Genomic DNA, 27,145 nt, shown 5'->3' with positions numbered 1-27,145 from the left:
AAAAAGAGCAAGTGGAACATTCACACACAAAAGGGTCTTTTTTGAATTGCTTTCAAAAGAATGCAGTGCTTCTTCTGGAGGCCCTCTTCCTCTCCCAAATGAGGAAGAGCACCTTCTTCTAAAAGATTATTTCAGAAAAAAGTGTGTGTAGACACTCTAAGAGTCCTTTGTTCAAAGGAGCAGTCCTCATGGTGCTGGATTTTTTGATCCCTGGCCCATTCTTTTGAAAGAACGGGGACCATGTGGACACTTTCTTTTGAATGAGCAAATTGTTCTTTTGATCCTTTCATTGTGTGCGGACATGCTGTTTCATCTTTCAAAGGATCACTATCGTAGATGCAGCATAGAAGAATAGGTGCTGTGTAGACAGCGCCTATTTTGAAATAAGCCACAGTGCCTCCATTGGCTCTATTTTGAAATAGGCTCTGTGTGTGCTATTTGAAATGCCTCCCAGCCCAAGTAAACAGACCTACTAGCTCAATTTGTGCTAGTCTGCTAAAAATAGCAGTGTGGATATTGTAGCATGTATAGTGGCTTGGGTTAGCCATCCCAACTTGGACCAAGAGGATTGAGTGGTCTTGGACAGCTAATCCGCCTTCTCTTTTGCTTGATCTCTTTTACTCAGGGGAAGCCCCATTGTAAAGGCCAAACCTGACATCTGTATTCTGACCAAACTCCTTTAGACTGTCAGTTGATAGGGATTTCAGTCTGACAGAACAAATATCATACTGTCATAGAAATAGTCAATATGGAACCTGGTGCTGTGTATTGTATGTGTGCTAAGTTAGACTGCGTGTTTTTCAGATGTTGGACAAGTTGAGTCTTTTGTGTACTTACAGTATCGTATAAATAGTAAAGGATCCAAAGATTGCATTCCATATTGTCTGCTAATTCTAGGAACATCTGAAATAAGTCATGGTAAACAAAGATAATCAGCAGCAGCTTTACAGTAAGAAAATAAACCCACAGAAGAAAAAACATGGTTGTTACATATCTGTTTTGTTTCATGTTTAAGGATCATTTATAAATACCAGAGGGGTAGCCGTGTTAGTCTGGATCTGAAAAAGCAATGAGGGGTCCTGTGGCACCTTATAGACTAATGGAGCTTATGAGCATAAGCTTTCGTGGGCAAGACCCAGTTCGTCAGATACATCTGACGAAGTGGGCTTGTCCACGAAGGCTTATGCTCATACATTTCTGTTAGTCTATAAGGTGCTACAGGACCCCTCGTTGCATTTATAAATACATAACCCTTCCCCTCCACTATTAGATCATCTTTGAAACATGTACATGTAAAGGCAGTAAGCTATTAATAGTTTTTTTGAAATTAACTAATTTATATCCTTTGAATTATTTCTCATTTTAAAAATGGTTATATGGGTCTGAGAATGTACACAGTGCTTCAGACGCTTACATCCTAAACTGCTGTTTAGGAATCTAAACAAAGTGTAAAAGATTATGGCCTGTGATGCAGTTTGTATTCAGCTCTGAAAGTAAAGGTTACTACTGAATACAGTTTAATACTTACACATTCCCTTTTTTATATTTGTATGTTTGCATTAGGGCATCTAAGATGGATCTCAGGTGTGCACTAGAAGAATGTTCAATGGCACTGAACTTATTTCTAAATAATAAATTTTCAGAAGCCCTGGAATTACTTCGGCCATGGTGAGTTCATTTTGTCGGTTGTAACTAGTGCGGACAGATACCATAAGGCATTCCATCTGGTTGCTGAGTACTAATCTAAGGCCTCTAAACAGAGTAGATTTCATTGCTTCCATTTTGTTTTTCCTGCCCAAAGCAATTCTCTTTCATTGCCCCAGACAGTATACATGGTTTATTTAAACATACTGAAGCCACAATCTTCTCAGTCAACCCACAGATTTTGTTTCATTTTAATCCGAATTCAAAGGTCTAAATCAAGTCCTTTCGGGTGCAGTAGAGCAAGGGGGAGAGCAGAAATTCTATCATCTTTATATGCTACAAAAGGCTTTTTTGGAAATTATCACTGTTTTTTCTAGACCTAGGCGAGGATAGAGGAATGCTGTAGACTGCACTCTGATACAGAGTGGTACATGTGCTCCATGGCAGTTGGAGGACTGGTTCTCCACACAATATCAAAGGCAGGTCTACACTGCAGTGGAAGACTGAATTAAGGTACACAATTTCAGCCGTGTCAGTAACATAGGTAAAGTCAATGTACCTTAAATTGGATTTCTGTGCCATCTCCACTAAAGGAGGTGAACAAGAGCCTGAGCTCCCACTGGCTTCCCTTCCTCCTAAGGTGAGGCAGGAGTACCCAAGTCCACGGGGGAACCCTGTAAATTCAAATTAGTGCATCCCCACCAGGTGTGCTAAATTGAATGCCGGAAGATCAACCACAGCAGGGGCAATATTCCTTGTAGTATAGATGTACCCTAGAGTGGGATGCGGAAGAGCAGGGGAGATAGGGGAAAAGCAGAGAGAGGGCAGCAAGAGGGAGAGCACATAAAGGGCCAGTAGGTGGGCAGCAGAGGGGACACCTGCCCATCCTTACCAGCCACCATAGGGTACAGCCAGTGGTAGCCAGAAACAGGATGAGGCATGGTGGCACACAGCTGAAGCTGCGCTGATGGACCAGCAGGGGAGCGACCACTCTTCACCACCAGCTTTACATACCCACCCACATCAGCAACCACTATATCCCCACCACCACTGGTGGGTAGGTCACTGGAAAAAAGGGATGCAGCCAGCAGCAGGACCCCACCAGTACTGATCTGGGGTAGGGAGACAAAATGTGGGGCAATATGCCCTTTTTAAAGAAAGTTGGGACATCTTCAGGAAGGCTTAAATATGGGACTATCCTATGAAAACTCATCTCCTCACCCTGAGCAGATATAGGAGTGATTTTTGGGCATATTGCTATTTGAGTCCCTCTCCTTTCCCTCTCTCCACAAAGGACACAGATTCTGAGGGTGTCCTGCCTCTCTGAGAGGTTCAGAGCCATTCTCCCTACACTCATGTGTGTTACAGCCTGGAATCCTCTGTCCTTCTAAGAGGACGTGAGCTCCACTAACATCCTCCAGATGAGCCAAGAGGCTCCTGAGTGTCACAGCATCTCCTTCCCATTGTGCTAGGAATTAGTTCTAGCCATCTGCCCTCCCTCCTCCCCACTCCCCTTCTGCTAGCAATATCCCACCCCTGTGACTTATATTCTGCTCCCTCTCCAGGCTCACATCAGTCCTGATCAATAGCAGCTACCTTGGGGCACAAGTCTCAAGCAGAGTCCCAGTGCTAGTGCCACTCTCCTGAGGAGCAGTAACCCACTATCTTGTCACTCACCTCAGAGGTCAACTGCAGTCCTCAATCTTGTCTCACACTCCAGAGGCAGACTTCAGTCTACCCTGGCCACCTTCATCTCCACTAAGGTGTGAGTTGGGGGCAGGGGGAGAAAAAGGCCTGCCCACTACCCTGGGCCTTAGCCCAGGGACCTTTTAGAAGCAGCCTCTCATTGCCCCTCTTTCAACCCTAATATCACTTGTTTCCCTGGACTACTTCTCCCCAACACCTTTAATTCCTGCCACAAGCACTCTTCTCCCAGAGCTTCTAGCTTACCAGATATAGGAAGACTAGTACAAGCTGTGGCCTAGTTATCTGCAACTTCCCTGTGGCTGCCTGTACTTAACCTAATTAGCTGCAGTGCAGTGGCTGCCTACCACTCATACTTAGATTGGTTTTAACTCTTACAGAGTCAATATGGGGTAGAGGCCATATCATCCTGACCATAGCACAGATTTAAACATCTGAAAACTAGAAAATACAAAGTGAAAGTACATACCACCCATAGGTGGGGTGAAGTGGGTGAGAACTGGTTTGGAGTCCTGTTTGAGGTCTGGGTGGGCTGAGGGCATTGGGGAAGCCTAGCCGGAACAAGGGAAGGGGATACTGGGTGGAGCATAGTGAAGGCACAGGGCCTGGCTAGCTGTGTTGCTCATTCTTTATAACCAAGAACTGTGTGACTCTCTTTAAGCTTCAGCCTGTGAGTTTACAGCAGCAGGTGCTGGGCATAAGGAACAACTGTTATGGGCTAATGGATGGGATGGGGAGACTTAGCTGGAAATACTGGTGTGGCACCTATATGTTGCAGAGGATGGTGGGGGGTAGTAACAGAGAGGAAGCCGTGCTAGTCTATACGCTATCAAAACAAAAAGCAGTCAAGTAGCGCTTTAAAGACAAGCAAAATAGTTTATTAGGTGAGCTTTCATGGGACAGACCCACTTCTTCAGACCATAGCCAGACCAGAACAGACTCAATATTTAAGGCACAGAGAACGAAAAACAGTAAGCAAGGAGGACAAATCAGAAAAAGATAATCAAGGTGAGCAAATCAGAGAGTGGAGGGGTCGGGGGGGAGGTCAAGAATTAGATTAAGCCAAGAATGCAGACGAGCCCCTATAGTGACTCAGAAAGTTTCCGTCCCGGTTTAAACCGTGTGTTAATGTGCCGAATTTGAATATAAAAGCCCGCTCGGCTGTTTCTCTTTGAAGAACGGTGCGAAAGTTCTTTTTCAGTAACACACATACCTTGAGGTCATTAATAGAATGCCCCATTCCATTAAAATGTTGACTTAATGGTTTAGGTCATTCTGTTAATGACCTAAAGGTATGTGTATTACTGAAAAAGAACTTTCGCACCGTTCTTCAAAGAGAAACAGCCGAGCGGGCTTTTATATTCAAATTCGGCACATTAACACACGGTTTAAACCGGGACGGGAACTTTCTGAATCACTATAGGGGCTCGTCTGCATACTTGGCTTAATCTAATTCTTGACCTCCCCCCAACACCTCCACTCTCTGATTTGCTCACCTTGATTATCTTTTTCTGATTTGTCCTCCTTGCTTACTGTTCTTGGTTCTCTGTGCCTTAAATATTGAGTCTGTTCTGGTCTGGCTATGGTCTGAAGAAGTGGGTCTGTCCCACAAAAGCTCACCTTATAAACTCTTTTCCTAGTATTTAAAGTGCTACTTGACTGCTTTTTGTTAGGATGGTGGGGGAAAGAGAGTCTTCTCTCACTTGCTTAAAGGTACTGTAATCTAGTAATTCTGTACCAGGGTATGGGTACCCTTGAGAGTATGCAGAGGTCTTCCAGGGGGCACATCAACTCATCTAGATATTTGCCTAGTTTTACCACAAGCTACATAAAAACACTAACAAAACCAATACAAACTAAAATACAATGACTTGTTTATATTGCTCTAAGTACTATACACTGAAATGTAAGTAAGATGTTTGTATTTCAATTTATTTTATCATACGGCTAAAAGGAGAGCAAAAAACTTTTAAGTAATGCTGTACTGTGACACTTTTGTATTTTTGTCTGATTTTGTAATTTTTAAGTGAGGTGTAATTTGGGGGGTATGCGGGAGAAATCAGACTGTCCAGAAAGGGGGACAGTAGACTGGAAAGGGTGAGAGCCACTGCTGTAACCAACGCGAAATAAAACAGACAACATTTGGGGTGTTATTAGTGCACGTATGTGATTTTTCTCCCTGTCCCGTTGGCAACATTTCAAAGCACAACCATCATCACCAGACAACTAGCTGTATCTGAGTGGGGAGCAATGCTTAGGAATCCCATATCATACGTTACCTTTGGATTAAAACAGTCTAAGTCCTACAAAAGTAAGACCATGTGAAGAATAACTACTACTAGTCTTCTCCTTCTCTCCAAAACACCAGGAGGGTGTCTACACTAGGAACTAACTTCGAAGTTAAGCACTACTTTAAAGTAGCCTTTAGAAAGTCTACTCGCTTTCTCTTACTTCAGAGCCTAACTTTGAAGTCCTTACTCCATTGCCAGGAATGGATCAGTGCCCTACTTCAAAGTTTAACTTTGAAGTAGGGTGTGTGTAGATGCTCAAACTTGAAGTCCGTTACTTAAAGTTGCTTACTTTGAAGTTACTTTGTAGTGTAGACACAGCCCAGGCGATTCAGTGGCAAAAAACGTTGTAAAAGAACAAGTAAGTTTGCCGGTTTGTCTTGTGCCCTTCCAGAGCTTCACATTCAGCTAAACTCAGACTTTTGAAAACTAGCAAATACAGAGTTAATTTAGGCACAAATATAGCCTCAACTGAACCCCATTTGAGCAATGCCCTAATACTTGTGTAAGATAGTACACCTCACTCAGGAAATAGAGTACATGACCACTGTAGCACAGAGTTTAATGTCTTCCCTTTATTAAGGTAAAACTTGTGATGAGGTGAGTTGTACTGAACAGGAGCTATACACATTTGACCTATGTTCATGCAGTGAGCCTACCCCAGAGAAACTAACTAGCTACATTACAATCGTTTCATCCCCTTTCACAGCCCTTTCACACTAACCCATAGAAATACATGTGACATGATACTTTCATTTACACATTATAAACCCAGAGAACACTTCCATATCCCACCTTTGCTGCTAACAATCTCCATGGCAAAAAGGTCCCTGTACAATGCTATTGATATAATAGCACTCAGTGCTGACTTGAGGCATACTAGATCTCTCCAGGTATGCATTCATCTCTTTCCTTTCATCACACATGGGAGGGCTATGAGGCTCTCAGACAGAATTCTGAAAGGAAGGGTCACCCAGATACCACAATCTCAGCTCTGCCAAGCTTCTCAAATTAATGCTTCTATTCAGTACAACTATATTCAACACAGTTAATGCAGGTGGGATGCATTCTGATCATTCCCAGTGGCTGTTGATGTAGATACATTGGCAGAACGAGGACAGACACTTGCATGGAACTAAGCAGCAGGCTACAACTTTAATTGAACTTTAATACAGAAGAGGGAACTTATCTGTCCATTGTCCATACTCTCCCATACTAGGCATTTAATTGCATGGAGTTACAGAGCTCCACACATAACTAGAGCCAGTCTTACATGGCTCTTTACTATGTAATCCATAATGCAGGGTAGGCACTCCCCAACCTACCTCCAGGACTCAGCTCTCTCCGAGTCCTAGAACCCACCTACTGCCCACAGGAGAACAGAGGGTGCATCAGTGGGAATCTGGTCCTTCAAGCGTCACAAAGTCTGACTTTGGCCAATGAAGACCGCAAGGTCTCACCTACGGCCCATCATCAACCTCCCAAGTCTTTTACCTCTTAGAACCATTCATTTTATTTTCTTAGCTGCACTGGAAACCAACTGCAGTTGTGACAAACACTATCAGCATGTGCATTCCTACTTGACCTCCTGTGGCTTGAAGGTGCTGTGAGGAAGGCAAATAATTCCCTGGTCCTCTACCATTTAGCTAATGGGAGAAAAAATCATTCCTGATGCCCTAAACAGGTTATCTGCTAGACCCTCAGTGTCTGTCAAATGGGATTCCCACTCCTAGTTTGAGTGGGTAGGATTACCTGCTGTAACAGAGACAAAAGAAACTCTACATAGCCCCTGAGCTGGGGAATAATTACCAATCAGTAACTCCCTTCACCTGCTAGCCAGTGGGCTCCAGAGACTCCCAGGTGGAGGAGTTGCTTATTGTCCCATGATGAGTGTCCCCTTCCCTTGCTACCGGATTGTCCTCTTTCACTGTCCCATTAAGTTCCCCCACCAGTTGATGCAAGTGGATCATCATCACCAATAACAGTGGGCTTCAGCACCTGTTGGTCTCTGATGCCTCGCTCACTATTCCCTTTCCGTCTTACCCTGTCCAGCGCAGAGTGGCTTAGTTTCTGTGGACTAGCTCCACAGCAATCTACTATATCATCTATCCATTCTCTGTGGGGTCTGCCTCTCCTATTCGAACCGTCCATTATGCTGAATACCAGGGTTGTGATTTTTGTTCGTCATTCCTTCTGCAAATATACTAGAATAGTTGTAACTTCCGTTTTATAACCTTCTGCAGCAGGTTCTCTTTCGGCTGTATCTTTCTATATAATTCCTCCCTGGTGGCCTTCTGCATCCATCCTATTCTCAGAATCTTGCTATAACAACTCCTTTCAAATGCCAATATTCTTCTTTTCATATTTTTTTTGTTATCACCCGTGTCTCACATCAGTACAACATGCTGCTGAATACACACATTTTCAAGACGCTCAGCTTCGTTCCTAAGCTAATCAATTTGTTTTTCCAGATCTATGCAAGTGGATGAAATTTGTCATCTCCAGGTAGGCCAGAGTTGAAGTTGTGCTCACTGTATATTTCATGGTTTTCAGTTGTTTTGCTAGTCACACTATTCTGGAAGGGCACAAGATATGACTGGGCAACTTTAACGCTGCTTTTTATTGTTGAAGAATATAGATGTAATTTTTAAAAATTGTTAGTTTGGCTAAAATGCATACAATTTGTATGTTTGCCACAGGTCTAAAGACAGCATGTACCATGCCCTTGGCTATAGCACTATTTTAGTTATGCAGGCTGCTATGACCTTTGAGCCACAGGATATCCAAATGGGAATTTCTACTATGAAGGAAGCTTTACATACCTGCCAAAGGTAAGCCTAAGTAATTAACGTTTTGAGAAATACCAGATTGCAATAGTTGTTCATCAGTGTTCTAGCCAGCACTTTTTTCTAGAAAAAAAACTGGCAGAACTCAAGCCTCAAACCACTCCCCTGAGGTTCAACCCCGTCCCCCGCCACCACTGGCAGTTTAACTCCCCTGCATGGGGTCCAAACCATCCCCTGGTAGTTTAACCCCCCACCACCCCCTTGCCTTAACCACCCACTGGCAACGTAACTGCTCCCTCAGTAGGGCCCTCCCTTGTTTTCCAGAGCCAGGTACCTCCAGCCCCTACACAACTGAATGCCCTCCTTGTTCCCCAGAGCCAGGTACCTCCAGCCCTGCCCAACTGAATTCTCTCCTGGCTTTCTAGAGCTGGCTACCACCAACCCATGCTCAACTGAATGCCCTCCTTGTTCCCTAGAGCCAGGTACCTCCCTCTCCCCCCAAGTGAATGCAGACAGCTTACCTCCCTGGTGCCCCAGGGGCCATGCCAGCTACAGCTGCATTGGGCCCCTGGGGCTGCTCCAGGACCATGCTGGGCCACAGGTGTTGGGGAGCAGGAACCACACAGCTCCCAGCCTGGAGCCACAGGTGCCATGCTAGGACCGAAGGAGCTGCGTGGCTCCCAAGTTGGAGCATTCAAAAATCGCAGCCCTGGGGAAAACGGTGCTGGGATGCCATTCCACAGCGTTCTGACAGAAAAAAAGCCCTGGTTCTAAATTTTGTTATGTGCACAAATGTGGAGGTGATGTGTGTCTACTTAGCTTCATATTGGTACACATAACAAAATTCATGTGGCAGGAGCAGGGCCAACAGGTTCTGAGTTGGGAGGGGCTCAGGCCTGGAGCAGAGGTTTGGAGCACAGGTCTGAGAGAGCTCTGGCTGGGGGATGTTGACTTTGGGGTGAGGTGGAGATAAAGGGTTCAGGGCTGGGATAGAGGATTGAGGTACAAGGGCTCTGGGAAAGATATATTTGGAGTGCAGGAGGAGGCTCACTTTTATTACATGGTACAAGTGGGCCTTAAATTTTAAAGGTTCTCAATTATGGGTTCCCAGTTGTAGATACCTAGTACCCGCTTTTCAAATGTTTCCAGTGGAAGGTTTACTATATCTGAACTTTCCAAAAAAGAGAGCACCCCTAAGAGGGAGTGAATCTGTATCAGTATCTACCAACCCACGTTGTATTAATGTGTTACAGTATACCTAGTGTGTTAATACAACGTGAGTTGGTAGATACTGATACACTCCCCTCAGGGGTGTCCTCTTTTTTACATGGTAACCCTATTCAGCCACCCCTCCACCTAAACTCATTGCAGGCTACATGTGCTCAGACAGCTGAGATCAGGTCTCTATTGGTATCTGAGGCTGGCACTCGGAAACTGAGGTTTGCAATGTTAAAATCCATTTGTTGAAAATCTGAGCCTTACCTACATCCTCCTTTACTACACCACCCTGATTCATCATCAGAGCATTTTCTTTTCTGTGCATTGAGGAGGGGGTCCTGTGGGAAAAAAAACTGTGCTTGATCATGTAATTACAGACAATACCACAACTGGGGTGAATTAAGATTGCATGGGCTCTAGGTTTCTGTGTATGTCAAGAATGGGGCTATAAACTAATCATTTACTCAGAACTATAGTCTCTGTAGGAACATTCCTTCTTTTAAAAGAATGACCAAAAATCTCTCTCTCTTTCTCTCTCTCTCTCAAGTTAAGGGGTGTTAATAAGCAGTTTATTTAGATAAATGTGAATGTCTGTTGTTGAAATTCACTTATCCTATTTTTCCCCCCTACATGGCTGGTGGACACAGATTCAGAAAAAGGAGCACAGTGGTTGAGTCTTTATCCAGTCTGGTTTCTAAACAATCAATGGATCAGCTGAGTGACGGTAAAAGAAATGATGCACTTTCTGGAAAAAAAAATATAATTAAACTTTTGTGGAAGAATAATGTACAAATAGATGCAGTTAGTGACATGTTACTTTATTTAAAAAAACTGGTGGCCTGGTGAATATTTCCCCCATGTATCCAAATACTGGAAACGCCTTTAATAACAAAGTTACTCTTTGAGTAGATATTTTGATATACACATGTATCTCTAATGTGGCATTCACACAATGTGTGGTGCTAGTGATTATACCAGAGAGGTTCTGATGATGCATAAATTAAGATGGATCTCCCTTGACAATATATGGTACGGTTAAAGGGGAAATTGCTTTTAATTTTCCTGAAGTGGGGTTCAACTTCCAAAAAATTTGGAACATCTCATAATCTTTAAGGTTATCTGTGTGTATGTGTGAGAGAGAGAGAGAACGAGCTGATAATCTTTAAGGGTTATCTGCGCGCGCGCGCGCGTGTGTGTGTTGGCAGCTATTGTGATATTGTGTTCTTGTTGTTTTTCATCATTCCCAGGAGTATTGCCCTTGGAATACAGTACTTCACCAAATCATGTGACAACCCTGGAAATGCTTAACTACATGCACTTTAATAATTCTCTTAATTGCACTCTCCACTGAGTGAGAGCTTTATGTCAGGCTTCACAGGATACATTTAAGCATTCTCCTTGGGTAAAACCTGTAGCGCTCTGCTACAAAAGCAATATATTCAATAGCATAGTGATCCTCAACACAAGGCAGGGTCAGTTATTTTTCCTGCTTTTTATGGGTCTTTATATTCTGTTCTTTGCTGGTTGCTACAGTCATTTCATAGAAGTAAAGGATATGCAGTTAGTTAGGTTGTACAGCTCATTGTCTGTAGACAGTTTACATCTCTTAGCCTTTTTTAAATATATGCTATCACAAAAACTGAGCTGAATGAAATACACCTGAACTTGCCGCCATTTTGAGATTTACATCTCAAGTGTGAATTTTTACTGTTATGGGAAACTGATAGCCCTATGTCTCCATAAATCAATGACAAGTCTGTGTCAAGTTTCAAATTGTGATTGCTGACAGAAGTTATAAGTGAAATGAATGTGCTGGTCTTCTAATTTTTAAGGATTTAGTTTTTCTGCAGCTCACTACTCTAGTACAACACAGTACAGTACAGCAGTAGCACTAGTCTGCTTTGATAAATGCGCTCTGATATTGTGTAGTTCTAACAAGAGCTACTAATCCTTTGCTTCCATCAATTCAGGATTTTCCACAGTTAAAAATATAAAAATTACATTGCTTACCTGTTCTGTAATTCAACACTACCCCAATGTGAATTTCTGTCAGTCTTCATCAGTCTAGGTTGTTATGTGGACTCCCATCACTGCATTATCAAAATGTGTACTAAGAGCTAGAAAAACAGAGATAGTGTCTATCTGCCAGCCTTGCTAGCAGGAAGCAAGCTGCTGAGTTGTATTTTGTTTTGTTGTCTCTTCTGGATTTCTTGTTGAGAAGTCTGAGTGTGTCAGTGACAGATCTTCAGAAAAGCTAGCTGAAGGGATGGATTTTGCATTAAGCTGTGAACACAATTTGGTATTTTCATGTAGTGAGTTCCATTGTCCTTCTCTGGTTCCCATGAAAATACTGTCTCCTGCGGTCATTAGTTTTCCTGTTTATGAACAACTTGGTTGCTCCGGTGGTACATAGCTGTCAAGGTAGGTTATGTTTGATCTTATGTGCGGAGGGGGCAGACAGACAATTCTATGTGAGGCTTTGAAATTAGGGCAATGTCTTTGAACTGGAATGTATGTTCAGTGGGAAATCAATTGGACTAAGTCTACACTACAAGGATCTTTTGAAAGAAACCCTTCTGGAAGATCTCTTCTGAAAGAACTTCTTTTGAAAGAGTGCATCCACACACAAAAAAAGCAGATCAAAAGAGTGATCTGCTCTTTCGAAAGAGAGCATCCACATATCCCCTGCTGTTTCGAAAGAACAGGCAAGGGATCGAAACATCAGGCCCTGTGAAGACTACCCTTTCTGAAAAAAAGGCCTGCAGAGTGTTTATATGAATTTTCTTCCAAAAGAAGCTTTCAAAAAGGGGCACTCTTCCTGAAATGGGAAAGGAAGAGCGATTTCGAAAGGAGCACCACATTCTTTGATTTACTTTTGAAAGAACACTTTTTGTGTGTAGATACTCCATGGGATCTTTTGAAAGAGACTCCTTCTTTAGAAAAATCTTTCAAAAGAGCTTGCTAGTGTAGGCACAGCCTTGCAGAAAGTCGGACACTGGGCTGATATGTTCCCAGAAATCTGTGTTGGTGAAGAGGCAAGCTGTTTCATTTTGTGCTATCTGGTGCTTTTTAGAGCATTTAGCCTACTTCCTAGACATAGAGAATTGCAGTAGTTGAGTTACAAATTCATTCATCAATGTGGCTAGATCTGCATCTTGTTAAATTAGGTTCAATGTTCTTCTCAGCCACAGATATAAGTGGGCTTCTGTGTTGATGGTACTATTGCTTCTGGAGTGCCCAACTAAATGCAGCAAGATAGGTCCCATCATGTGAAATTATAATCTGAGGACAGATGTCTTTCAGTGGAAGGAGTTAATATGGAGGAGGAGAGTTATTCAAAGCACATGCCTCTATCTACCAGTTCCAATTTCATCTTGCTTGGATTCAGCTGCTGTCAGCTGCCCTTCCTCTAAGTGCTGATCGTATTTAGGCATGGTGAAAGCTGGGCGCTGATGTGTTAACATTTGAGGTAATTGAGAGAGAGAGAGCGGAGTGTCATCTGTGTACTGCTGGTTTCCCACTAGCTGTCCCATCTTATTGACATAGCTACTGAATTTAGTGGGATGGGGAGACTGTTATATATGGAGGGCTTTTCCTACAATGAATCTTTGGGTTGGTCAGAGCAGGATGATCTGAGCTATTTCAGGGCATTTTTGTTCATCCCTGTAGTCTCTTGGAGGGATTACAGGACAGTTTGATGAACACTACTGAATGATGTAGGATGACAATGGACAGGCTTACCTTGCAGAAGTACCATACCATACCAGAGGAACAAGTGTTCTCTGAATTCTGTGGCCTGGACTGCAGCCTGATTGGAAGGGGTTTAGGTTGTTCGCTGAAGAAAGATGACACAGAAGACTATTTTTAGCTAGCTTTTCATCTAATTTTCATGTGAGGTATTTGAAAGTTAACAACAAGACAGCTGTTTAAAGTTTGGACCTTTATAAACTGGACTTCCTTTGTCGGGTACCATTACTAGTCTGGCATCTGTGTTGTGCTGTGGGGCTGGAGCACTCACAGGAAAAAGTCAGGGACACTCAGTACCCCCTCCCAGAGCTTCCAGAGTACCGCAAATAGCTCATTTGTGGTGTTCAAGCTCAGGGAGGGAGGCTGAGTAGGGACTGGTGCTCTGGAAAAGAGGCAGGGCTGCTGCAGAGCTCCATGACCAGCCTTAGGGGACCCAGGAGTGCAACGCTAAAGCCAGTGGTCGGGGGGGCAGGAGTGCAGCCCCATGGCCACAGAGCTTCACTCCTGGCCCCTGCTGCTAGGTGTGGGGCTCTGTCACTGGCTGTGAGGCTCTGGAGCCACCTTGCGTCTTCCCCCAAGTATGCTTCTGGCCCATGCTTTGTCAATGCCAGCCTCTCTGCTGCTACCAAAGCATAGCAGTAGGGGGGCCAGCACTGACCTCCACTGATCCAGCAAATTCCCTGGTTTGAAACCAGTTAGATCCTGAGAGCGCTGGACCAGAGAAGTTCCACCTGTATTTAGTTTGCAAAATTGTTTTAGTACCATTAATTGACAAGTACTGCAATTGAATGTAAAATGATAAATACTGTGTCTGTAATAAATAATTTGATGCTGCCTTTGTCCCTTTTCTTTTTTCTTTCTTTTTCAATAGAGGAAATGCATGCAGAAATTTGTTATGCTGAATGTTTGCTACAGAAAGCAGCACTCACATTTGTACAGGTAATGCCTGTTCTTCACTTCAGAGTTCACTGTGAACCTACAGGTTAGCAGAAAGATGCTAGTAATCATCCATCTACTGCATTCTACTCACAAAAGATATGATAATTTACAAAAAAAAAAAGGCTTATACAATGAATAAATGTTTAGTCAATCAGAAATAACTGAAAATGCAACATCCTATTCTATTCTATATTTTTGTCTATTTAGATTAATATTTAAATTATATCCATGTATCTGCTTAATTCTAATCGTGCTGTACTGTAGTCTAAAACTTGTTGTTATATTAGGTGATGACACTAATGCACTGTAGTATACCACAGACATTGGTCACTACTTCATGAGTACCAAGAGGAGAGAAGATTCCTGTGACTCACCTATGCAACACTGCATTGCTGTATATAGATGAAGCAGATAGGAGCTGCATTTCTGACTAGTAGTGTTTCAACTGGTTCTGATCACATAGCAGCATTTCCCTCCTAGTTCTCTGGTGCAAGTAACTGCCAACACACTTAAAACAGTGCTAGCTACCTTCTATGAATGCATTACACTTGTAAGCTGTTTGTGTTCATATTGATTTTATAGTGAGGCATATAGTCTGAAGCCTCTTGTCTTCTCCAACTCCAATTTGCATCAGTAGCCTACTAATGCTCCCACTCCACATGGTTTATTACTTTTAGAGAGTGGCTCACACATTTTTACAAGCCTTTTGTAAAACACACTTTTATGTGAGTTTGTTTAAACCTAAACTATGTTTCCATAACGAAAAGCAATTCCTAGTAAACAGATGAGAAAACAGTAGGAAAGAGGTTGTAAATACCTGCTCTTCATTGTTTTGAACCTATTTTGGAGGTAAATAGGCATCTGGTCTACTTGGACCCCTTCTCTTCTCTTCTCTTCTCTTCTCTTCAAGCTCAGCTATTTGATAAACAAACTTTTCACCCAGAAGCCAGCATTAATTAGATTTTAAAATATTTATTAGTTTGTACAGTAGAAAAGCTGCCCGTTTAGTTTCTGCACTAGAAAATGAGTTAAAGTTGACTGAAAGGGCCAAACCCTTTAAGAGGAGGGTACAGTTATAAACTCTCACTTTTTCTCGGTTAGACAATTTTTCTCAGGCCCTCCAACCCCAATGGGATTACTCATAAATCTAAAGTAACGTGTGCCTAAAAATTTGCAGGCTCCAGGTCTTAAAATAACTATTAATGAAGGAGGGAAAAAAAAAATCAAATGAAATCAAAACACCGAGCAACCCCTCAGTAGTCTTAACTGAAGAGGGAATCTTCAAAAAGCTAAAATAATTCTGATGCTAAGCTTTTGTAGAAAGTTTAAAAATACAGAGCAGGTATAGTTACATTTCTATGGAAATATACTGTGTTCTGTAGAAATGTAGAATATAATGTATTGGGAAATATCTCCTCTTAGCTGTCCTACAGCAAACCAAGACAAGGTAGAGTTGCTGCTGATCAGCACGTGAAACTCATCTGGTTGGGGGACACTGTGGCATGTTCTGAGTACTGTTCGCTACTCATGTATATGTATTTCAGACCACACTCTTCAGAAACACTCTCTGAAAGTTCCTTTAGCACCATCTGGTGGACAATGTCTTATTTTAGTCACTTTTTTGCTGATGTGTTTCTCTCTTAGGCTATGTCTACACGAGAGGCTTTTCCCGGCAAAACTGAGCTTTAGTCGGGAAAAACCGTGGAGTGTCTACACGCAAAATGCACTTTGTCGACAGTTTGTCAACAAAACCCAGCACATCCATCAGCAGTGTTATACCTCTCCCCGTTCAGGTATAATGCCTCTCTCGACAGTGTTCTGTCTACAAAACAGATGTGTAGATGCTCTGGGGCCCTTTTTTCAACAGACAGGGCTTCCGGTTCACAGGGCAATCCTGTTTGCAGAGCTTCCGGTCAGTTGCTCTGTCGAAAGAGGGCCAGGCAGTCTGGCTGCTCTCTATCAACAGAGTGGATTGCTCTTTCAATCTGCTTTTATGTGTAGATTAAATCTGTTGACAGAGTTTTTGCCAGGAAATCCCTTCGGACAGTAACTTCTGTTGACAGAGGCTTCTCGTGTAGACATGGCCTTAGGCTCTCTTAGGCTGTGTCTAGACTATGTCTAGACCTCACAGCTTTATTCCATGCTCGAAATAGTGCGGCTAAATAGTGCAGAAACCTCAACATCGGGACTTATTTCAAACTTCAGTGTCATTTGGACAGCACCAAGTTCAAAATGAGGCATCTCGAAATAATTTATGCAATTTGCATTGCGCAAATTGCGTAAATTATTTTGAGTTAGGGAGACAGTCTAGATGTAGCCTTAGCTCCAATTTTTATTGACTTTCACTTCTCTTTTTAACATGCTCTTTATTTAAAGCATATCATTCAAAACACACAGAAGAATATTTTCTGGACAGTTATATCATATAATCATTTATAAGACTAAAGTTAATTACTGTACAAATGTTTTTCTGCTTGTTAAATTTTACATATTTATTAAAATCATTGTCAAAAGAAAGCTTTAGTTAAAAGGAAACAATTCTTAGAAACATGTTATGTACAGCTTCATAAAGGAAAACAAATCTACACATTATTCCACTCAAAATTGTTTTTTCCAGGATGAAAATATGATCAACTTTATCAAAGGTGGTCTCAAAATTAGGACAAGTTACCAAATATACAAGTAAGTTGTTACAATACATGAGGTCAGATTTAGCCTTGGGGTAAGCACATGCAATTTCATTAATGCCATATGCTTTTAAAAATCATATCATTTTTGTTGTCATCACCTCTAACTTTTATTTTCATTTCCTTCTCTGAATCAAAAGAGAGTGTCATCAGGTGCTACTAATGACTCAGAGCAATAAAAACAGAGATGAAACCTACCAACAATTTGAAGGAGGAGTAAAACTTGGAATAGGAGCTTTCAATTTGGTATGTTTTTAGTTTTTCAAACTGTAAAAAGATCATTAGGTTGTATCCAATTTACTGGAGTTGATATGGACATAATATTCTGTTAGGTTACTTTACATAAACAAAACTTTGACTTAAAGTGTCATTACTTTAGAAATAAGACAGTCTTGTACTGCAGCATAGTGGATTTTGCAGACTTGTGTGGTGACTTTCATTCAAAATGGCAGTAGTAGGTGACAACTCCTTGCATGCCTACAATTTTTTCTAACATCTGAACTTCGGGAAAATAGAAAACATCTTGAACATAAAAAACTCTCTGACTGCATTGTGTGCTAATGGTACTGTTAATGAAAACACACCACTATTACTAACAATATATGAAATCATATACTGCAGCTATCACTATATAAGCTCATATGGGCATCTGTATTTTAGTAGCTTTTTGTTGTCCTGGCATGCCATCCTTTTGCAGCAGTGACTTATTAGTGAATTTTTATGGTCTGAGTAAAGCAGGAGGTCAGACTAAATTGCCCCAATGGTCCGTTCTGGCCTTAGAATCTATAAATCTAGGTGTTTTCTCTAGCGGTTTATTTCAACACCATTGCATTACCGCCTCTGGTAATAAAAGCAAGAGTCCCAGAGCCAACAAGTGCAGTGCTCAGCATCCTTTTATCATCTCGTGGCACACTTCAGCACTCATAATTTCACAGCAAACCAAATATATATAACCTAATCCCCCTCCCCTCCTTCAGAACCAAGCATCCCCAGCCCCCCAGCCCCTTCCCCGGCTCCAACTTAATGCCAGCAACTCACCAGAGCCACCACTGTCGCCACCCAGAGCAACCGTCACCGCTGCTGCTGCCCCGGAGCCGCCACCACCACCACTGCAGCCACTTCTGCCAGCACTTTTCCTGCCAAGCAGTGGAGCATGTGTGTAGAGCGGCAGATGGCGCTCCTGGTGCGTGGCTCTGAGGCACACTAAGCACCGCTTCGCAGCACACCAATTGCTTGCATGTTAACTACTGCGTTGCCTGCTGACAGTCCGGGACAAGAGGGCAGCTGGCCTGGTGCCCAGTGATTCAAAAGGGGCCCTCCCTTTAAATTGTTGCTGAAGCCCTGGGCAGCTCACTCCCAGTGGTTCTGAAGGGCTGGCGTCGGGAGCAATATATGACACTATTTATATGGCACTGAGAGCTCACTGCCCTGCCCCTTCAATCTGGGACCCCCTCCCTTCCAGGAGCACAGAACCACTTCCCCCTTTGCCCAGGAGCTCTGCATTTCTGTCTGCTCCCCTGCTGCTGTGTCATCTCACGTCATTTAACACAAGACTAGACAGCATAGCCCTGACAGACCAGCGAGTGGCAGGAGCCTGGTTATACTAGCACTCTTTGTTGCTACCATCAGTGGCAGGTTCCCCTGTAGGACACTTGAAGAAAAAAAAATCCTTTTCTAATCTAGAAAAACAGAACAATTATAAACTGGACTGATTTTCTCCAGCCCTGACCTTCAACCAGACCTTCCTCTGATGTGTTTACTAAAAAGTTGTTTAATAACCTTAAAAGTTTTCCATTGTGTTTCATGTGGGGGAAGGTAGATGAAAAAGAAATGAGTTGATAGGTATGTATGTATGTACAGGAACATAGTAAAGTAGTAGCTACATTCATCTGTAGCATTCTTTTTTCAACATCTAGTTCCATCCTTCCAAAATAGGCCCAAAGAGAGCTTGTGCTAGCACAATAGAAACAAGAGCAATAAAGGCACTGTAACCAATGTTAAAATATTTCCCTCTCACCCAAAATAACCCACAGTTTATTAGCACTCCTAATCAGCCTGAAATTAGGAGTCAGTATCTTGAGAAAGCATGGCCTGGTATGGTCTTGTCACTTCCGTGATGCAAAACCAAGTGGAAATGGGTCCCACATACAAAGTAGTTGCACAATACTTGATAATGTATATAAAAGGTATATCTAGATTTGTATTTTGATATTTTTCAATGTTTCCTTCAACTGAAATGGCATTTAGTGCAACTTATATTAGTTGGAGATTTGTATCAGTTTTTAGAATCTATTTTCTTTTGAATATTGCACATGAGGTTTACATATCTGATTAAACTTTCATTTTTTTCTTTTTCTTTGATATTGCAGATGCTGTCCCTTTTACCAGGGAGGATTCTCCGACTTCTAGAATTTATTGGGTTTTCTGGCAATAGGGTATTAAATTTTTTTTTTTTTTAAATATCAGTACTTTCTGTAATTCAGTATGGAGGGGAATAATTATAAATGTGCAAAACAAAAGGAACGCTACATTGCTGTTAGATTTTTTTTTACATTTGGCCTTTTAAATGCCCATCCAAAATATTAATGATAGGTAAAAATTGTTCCTTTAGGAACACATTGAGCAAATAATGATGCATCAATTTCACAACTTCAGGACTAGCCATGGGGGAGACTGCCTCTGAGGCACAGTTTTCTTCCTACTTCCCTATAACTCTCAAGGAGAAGGTAGTAGTTTTCTGCTGGCTTAAATCAGCAGCAAATTACTATGTCCTCCAAATCAGCCGTTAGACGTATAGCCCAGGCCTCACCTATTTCCCACATGTCTTGCTCTGGGAGGAAGCACTTCTGAGTCCATGGTACTATCTTACACATGTGTACCCAATCCCAAGAGTATAAAGTCTATGCAGTGGCATATGGAGATATTCTTGTGCCCCTTTCCTACCATGGGGGATAGTTCTTCCAGTCATCATCTTCATTGCCTGTATTTATCCTCTCTTTGTGAGCATTCCTTTTAAAACTCCCTTCTGTCTTACTGTCTAAAATAAATGAATAAATAGTATAAAAATTAATATTAGGTACCTAAACTTTAATATGGGTGTGGGCCATGACTGAATCACTGTAGGCTCGTATTACTGTTTCCCACAACTATGGGCTGTCATATGTAAAATGAGACTGTAAGCTACTTATGACCATGTAACTTGGCTTTTTACCTTGGCTGTGTCTACACGTGCCCCAAACTTCGAAATGGCCATGCAAATGGCCATTTCGAAGTTTACTAATGAAGCGCTGAAATGCATATTCAGCACTTCATTAGCATGCGGGCGGCAGCGGCGCTTCGAAATTGACGCGCCTTGCCGCCGTGCGGCGCGTCCAGACGGGGCTCCTTTTCGAAAGGGCCCCGCCTACTTCGAAGTCCCCTTATTCCCATGAGCTCATGGCATTCTCATGGGAATAAGGGGACTTCGAAGTAGGCGGGGCCCTTTCGAAAAGGAGCCCCGTCTGAAAGCGCCGCGCGGCGGCAAGGCGCGTCAATTTCGAAGCGCCGCTGCCGCCCGCATGCTAATGAAGCGCTGAATATGCATTTCAGTGCTTCATTAGTAAACTTTGAAATGGCCATTTGCATGGCCATTTCGAAGTTTGGGGCACCTGTAGACACAGCCCTTGTGTTGTAAAAACCAAGTCCATAGGTCCTGTTGTCGTCATCATCATCATGTAGAAGGACTCAAAGCTGAATCCTTTTGAAATATTAGAGGGGTAGCTGTGTTAGTTTGTAGCTTTGAGAACAACAAGAAGTCTTGTGGCACCTTATAGACTAACAGATATTTTGGAGCATAAGCTTTCTTGGGCAGAGACCCGCTTCATCCGATGCATGAGGGGGGGGTTGGTTTCAGAGTGTCCAGGGAGAACACTTCAATCTCCCTGGACACTCAGTGGCAGATTTAAGGGTGACAGTCCTGAAACAAAAAAATTTCAAAAATCAAATGGAGAGAGAAATTTCTGAGCTGCAATTTTATTTTCAAATTTGACTCCATTAACCATGGATTAAACAGAGACAGGGAGTGCCTCACAGCTAACAAAGGCAGTTTCTGTGCCCTGGGTGCTAATATCTCCCCGTTAGACTCTGACAAAGGCTCACATCACCCTGTCTGATCTGACTTGTTTTTTCCTCTTTTGATAAGTACTGTTGATACTGGGCTATTTCCACCTTGCTGAATAGACATTGTCAGCTCTGGCCCTGCCTCTTACTGGGACCCCACTCTCTAAATACCCCTCTGAAACCACCACCACCCCACTCATGCACCTGATGAAGCGGGTTTTGCCCTTGAAAGCTTATGCTCCAAAATATCTGTTAGTCTGTAAGGTGCCACAAGACTGCTTGTTGTTTTGAAATATTATCATACCAATTGATTATGCTACATCATACATTCAGTTCCCATACCAAGCATCTGAACATTAGAACTCCTTTTAAACAAACACCTGTTATTAAAGTCAAATTTATGCTCATGGATGCTAGATTTCGTATTTTAAGAGCCTTTATTACTGTATGGAGAAGCGCTGAGCTAGCCTGACTGCTTCTGAAGAAAGTCAAGCAGGCATGGCAAGGGCAGGGAACAGCTGCCCAGACACTTGACAGTTAGAAGCTGTGGAAACTGAGGGTGTGTTATGGACATCATATAAATGAGCTCACCGCCTCCCTGATGGAATTCCCATGGATTATAATACATATTTCTCTTCAGCATTCACAGGAACTGTGGGGGCTTCTGCAAATGTGACCTAGAAGTCAGAGGTGGGCTCTATAGGGGTAGCAGTTCAGTGAGGGCTTCCTAAAATATTAGCTGTTGAGAGAAGAGGGTTGGATACGTGAGGAGTCAGAGGATCTACAAGAGGGTGGAGAGGAGGAGGAAGGTTTGTGCCTCGGGATAGAGGTTCCTGTCTCTGTGCATATGTGCATCACTATCTGGGGTACAGGTGTGAAGGAGAATGTTAGTGGAGGTCTCGAGCCAGTGGGTGGGGGCTGAGAAGGAAAAAGGATCCCAGAGACTTGATCCTGAAAGGTGCTGAGTGCTTTGTTCCTATTCTACTAGTGGATTTAAGATAGGGTGACCATCCATCCCATTTTGGCCAGGACAGTCCTGTTTTTCAGGTGCCAAGAAGGCATCCCAACTTATTTTAACAAAAGGGCTAATTGCCCCATATCCACGCCCCCTGCTGAGCTGCCCTTTCCCCATCGATCAGCTCAGTCACCGCTGCTGGCTGGAGAGCACATGGAGCATGCACTCAACAGCCACATATGCAGGCAGCAGCAGGAGAGGGAGCCAGCAGGGTCCATGACATAGCTAAGGCAGGGTATGTTGGGGTGTGGGGGGATAGTGTGTGTCACCCAGTCCTTCCTAAGATTTTAATGGGTCCTGGTTCCCCTGGCAGCCTCCCCTCCAGCCAGGGAGGGACCCCCACCAAGGCACAGCTGCTGCCCTGTTCCCGGCTCCTTGCAGCTTGGGAAGCCAGGAGCTTAACTGGTGGGTTTGCAACCCTGCTCCTGGCTTCCTGTAGCGTAGGGAGAAGCCAGGAGCCACACCCAAAGGGCTGCTTCCCCATTCCTGGCTTCTCATGGCATGGGAAGAAGCTGGGAGCTGCACCTGCAGGGCTGCTGCCCCGTTCCTGGCTCTCTGCAGCTTGGGGAAGTTAGGAGCCACAGCAACAGGGCGCTGCTCCATTTCTGGCTCCTTGTAGCTTAGGGAAGCCAGGAGCCTTATTGGATCTCTTGCCATCCAGCTTCTGGCTCCCCACAGCATGGGGAGAAGCCAGGAGTTTCACCTGCAGGGTGGCAGCCCAGTTCCCAGCACTCTGGGGTGTGGGACAGCCAGTGAGCCCGATCCCACTCTTCCACAGGGCAACTACCCCTGCAACCAGGGAGCTTCCCCATGTGGTGGCAGCCCTGTTCTGGCACCCCAAGGCATGGGGCAGCCAGGGAGCTGCACTGGCTTGACAGCTGCAGCTAGGGAACCACACCCCACCCCTCCAAACCCATGGTGTCCTGTATTTGGCCTAGGGAAATATGGTCTCCCTAATTTATGAACATGCTTAACTTTACAAAGATGACTAGTTCCATTGATTAATTCATTGCCTCTCCCATGTTCTTCTCTGGGACAGTGGGCCATTTAGGATTTGGAACAAATAATAAATTAAGAAATCAGTATATCTAAAAGGAAAAATGAAGAACTGATTGAATTTCTATTAAAGTTTGTTTAAAATATACATAAATGTTATTAAATTGCCACCTGAATCTATTTATAGCTAAATCTCTGTAATTGTGATTCCTGTAGAACTTGGGCCTCCATCAGCTACGGGAAGGTGCTTCTGGTACCAGTTTGAGGGCCATACTGTGTACTTTCACCCTGCTGGTATATCACACTTACGTCTCTTTAATCCTTGGTAAGAAGGAATGTAGTTCCTGGATTATGTGACATTGTGAAACTTCAGTTGACTCACTGTTTAGAAAAAAACTGGAATATAGGAAGTATTAAATTTGTATTAAGACATTATAGCCGCATCTACGCATGCCACTTCCTGCCATTTGGAGGAAGACGGGGCTTGTAGAAGGAGGATTTGCTTCAGGGAGATCCCCGTGGGCCACGCATCTATGCAACTATTTTGGAGTCCAGAAGAGCTTCTTCCGGACTCCAGATCACATGGCCTTTTGCTAATGAGGCATGGGAAATTTATATCCGCACTTCATTAGCATCTTCTGGGCTGCTCATTACCATGCCGCTTTCAGAGGAAGTGGCGTGTGTAGACACAGCTTACATGTTTTAATGCTGAAAATATTGAAAAATAACCAAAGAAACAAATGTGTACTCCTCAATTAAACATTTATTTATCCTTTTACCTTTTCTGTATGTGTGTGTACACACAAGTACATGTACAGTTGTCTGTCTATGGGTCTTCCGAGATCTAAAGGGTGGAGACAGGAGGGATTGATACAAATAAATTCAAAGAAACATTTTCTTTTTCTTTTTTCATACCTTTGAGCCCATACCTGTCAAACACACATTTTACAGAGACTTCTGGGACATACAAACCAGATGCTGAACCAAAATGCAGGGCCGGGTGAGGCCATATGCAGGGAATTTGGGATAGTACCTCTAGTTAGAAGGTCAGGAATGTCTCTGATATGAAACCCTCAGAAGTTTAGACACTTATAAAATTGCTCAGTTTCCTTGGGCTTAAAGTCACTTTTAGGTTTACATGTGTTCCTGATGTGTATTTCTGTCTTTTTAATTTGTGTTTTTAATTAATTTAATTAATGTATTTTTTAGTTTAAATCTTTTAATATTCCTCCTCCCACTCCCCTTTTTTCGGCTTGTCAGGAATTTTAGAAGGATTTCATTCCCTCTTCCCCTCCTCTCCTCCAGTGTCATCTGGTGTTCTCTATTGAGATGAAAATTAGGAAGTGAAGGGAGTGAGGAAGTTTTTCCTAATTTTCTGACAAGATTAAACTAGGATTGTAGTTTGACTTCTAAAAATGAAGAAATTCATTTTAACTATGGTTGTTTACTCTGCTTGATATGTATCATGGATATTTATTACTCTAAATGATATTAAAGATTCCATAATATAATTTTGTTTCTAATGAAACAATAAAGTTTCCCTTTATATGGCAGAAGACAGTTCACTAATCTTCTAGTCAACCTGTAATGTAATTTGGAGATTAATCTGTTAAAGTCTGTTTTGTTCTGGTGAGAGTGAGGTTTTTTTGTTATGATTGTAGGTACAGGGGAAGCCAACCTTCAGGAAGCAGAGACTCTTCTTGAACCCTACCTCCAGAAGTTTCCAAATGTGTGTACTGTTGCTATATTTTACAAAAACAAGGAAAAAATGCTTCCATGATTAAAGTAGTGATTATTTATTTGCTTTTTCTTTTCTTCACAAGGGTTGCATCATTTTATTTTATGATGCCAGAATAGATATACTGAAAGGAAATTTTGAAAAGGTAAATTAAGTTTCATTCATTTATTATTATCATAGTTCTATATTTGTGTACTGTGTAAGACTTTGGGGCAAACTCATTGCTTTCTTAACTCAACTGAATAGTCTCATCAATTTTAATTGAAATGTTTCACAGTCTGAGTGATCGACTCTTTTTTTTCCCCCTTGCCTTAGTGAGGTTTTCCAGTACTTATCCCATTTATGTGCCCAAGATTCAGGGGAGAGGATTTGGCTTATGAGTTAGTTAAGCAGCCAGATTTCTCATGTTGTGTTGTAATTAATAAGGTTATCATTTCCCTCACTCATTATTCTATTTTACTGAAATGAACTGTAGGCACAGTCAAAATTCCAAGAATGCATTGCTGCTCAACAAGAGTGGAAACAGATTCATCACCTCTGTTACTGGGAACTCATGTGGTGCTACTCATTCCAGCAGAACTGGCTTCAAGCATATCGGTATGCAGACCTGCTCTGCAAAGAGAGCAGGTGGTCTAAGGTAAATGGGCAGGTGGACATTATTATGATATGGCAGTAGCTATTCCATAGTTAAAGGGTGCATTTCAGTTTCAGCAATGAGCCCAGCCTTAGTACAAAAAAAATACTGGCCTCAGAAATCATAGGTTCAGTCTCTGGCTGAATTTTGCTCTCAAATTTAAAATAAAAAACAAGCAATGAGTTTGTGAATTTTGACACCCTCAAAAATTGAGATGTTCACGAGAGTCCAAAAACTAGAAAGGAGGAAAGAGGGAAAAACAAAGTTGACTGGATTATTTCAATCAAGATCTAATATTTGGAAACAAAATTTAGTTGATTAAACTGTTATTTTAAAACTTCCTAAAACATTAACCAAACAGTACCATTCAAAGAGCTACTCACCTTCAGTTAACTTAAAAAAAAGTCTCTTACCCCTTCCTTGAAAATAGACACCTCAATATGAAAAGTGAAGCCAAAGTGTAGATAGCACTTAGGCATACATCTTTTATCTTTTTGTCAAAATTAGTTACTATTCTTGGGGGGGGGAGTTTCTTGCCTTTGTCAAGAAAATTTGAGAATACTATATTCAGTTGAAACTAGAGTGAAGCTTACAAATTTCATACTTCGAAAGTGAATAGGAGACTTAGGAATTTCCACAAGTTTCATTGCAGATTCCACTTACTTTCCAGTGAAGTTCCTTAGACAAACAACCTGCTAGGATATGTGTTCATGATGGTATGTTTAGAGATGAGCCTAATAAATACCTTTAATTATACACCCCTAAACTATGGAATAGGCTGATCTGTCATCTCTGCAGTGAGGCTTCTCTCTTTAAGTTATGAGTTTACATAAATTAATCTACATATTTTGAAGAAAAAAACCCCAAAATATTTTAATTTGTTAGTGCTAATAGTTGATTAATTTGATGAAAATGAAATTTGGTGTTAATCAAAAGAAAACAGACAGCTGGGGGAGAAGGTGCAATTTCCAATTGGTCACCTACCTCACTACTGAAAGAAGGATGTGCCACTTGATAAACTAGTGCTCTGATCCAGTATTTTAATCATCTACTAATATAATGTTTGGGGTGGGATTTGTTTGTTTTGGGTAGGCAATATATGTATTCCAGAAAGCCGCAATTTTGTGTATGCTTCCAGATGAGGATGTGAAAACAACTGGAGAGGATATTGTATCATTGTTCAGGTAAGCTTTTATATTCTTACCAAAATGGTTACTACATCTAGGCATAAATTGCAGCACTGAATGTAATACTGTGATCCCTCATGGGTGCTCATTGTTAAGGTATGGAAAACCAGTGACAAAAGGCTGAAGCTCTGGGCTACTGTATTATATGAGCTTAATCAAGATGTTTTTATTTGGAAAATTAATTTAATTGGAACATCTTTTGAGGAATTGATTTTTCTCAATTAAAATGAAGACCAGTAACAGCTGCTTAAGTGGGATGATATTAGCAGTTACCTGGCATCTGTAGTTGTGTTAAACTTGGTGTAACATTTAAAGCTGATAACTTTTAATACAAGGGTCATCAAATCTAGTAAAAAGAATTAAAGACAAAATAAAGATGAAGAAGTGAAGTGAGTATCACTCTTATTTTTGCCTTTGAATCTATGTATGTTTCACATCGTTTAATTTATATGTTTTTTACTTTT

The 27,145-nt window shown here is 42.1% G+C and overlaps 1 protein-coding gene across 3 annotated transcripts in view; it reads left to right on the top strand.

Annotated features, from left to right (window-relative positions):
• Positions 1 to 27,145, top strand: part of TTC39B (tetratricopeptide repeat domain 39B) — a 118,236-nt gene that overhangs the window by 72,013 nt on the left and 19,078 nt on the right. For all 3 annotated transcript variants that reach the window (XM_074994099.1, XM_074994101.1, XM_074994100.1), the window contains 12 exons: positions 1,564 to 1,668; positions 8,336 to 8,467; positions 10,288 to 10,364; positions 14,259 to 14,326; positions 16,944 to 17,008; positions 17,154 to 17,259; positions 19,383 to 19,448; positions 23,339 to 23,447; positions 24,784 to 24,851; positions 24,946 to 25,005; positions 25,336 to 25,497; positions 26,587 to 26,678. In XM_074994099.1, the coding sequence (XP_074850200.1) occupies positions 1,564 to 1,668; positions 8,336 to 8,467; positions 10,288 to 10,364; positions 14,259 to 14,326; positions 16,944 to 17,008; positions 17,154 to 17,259; positions 19,383 to 19,448; positions 23,339 to 23,447; positions 24,784 to 24,851; positions 24,946 to 25,005; positions 25,336 to 25,497; positions 26,587 to 26,678 (1,110 nt within the window). The remainder of the gene's footprint in view (positions 1 to 1,563; positions 1,669 to 8,335; positions 8,468 to 10,287; positions 10,365 to 14,258; positions 14,327 to 16,943; positions 17,009 to 17,153; positions 17,260 to 19,382; positions 19,449 to 23,338; positions 23,448 to 24,783; positions 24,852 to 24,945; positions 25,006 to 25,335; positions 25,498 to 26,586; positions 26,679 to 27,145) is intronic.

The sequence above is a fragment of the Carettochelys insculpta genome, chromosome 5 (genome assembly GCF_033958435.1).
Source record: "Carettochelys insculpta isolate YL-2023 chromosome 5, ASM3395843v1, whole genome shotgun sequence".
In the NCBI taxonomy this organism is placed as follows: Eukaryota; Metazoa; Chordata; order Testudines; family Carettochelyidae; genus Carettochelys; species Carettochelys insculpta.
Note: the sequence above shows the minus strand (reverse complement) of the source record. Positions and strands in the feature narration are given on the sequence as shown.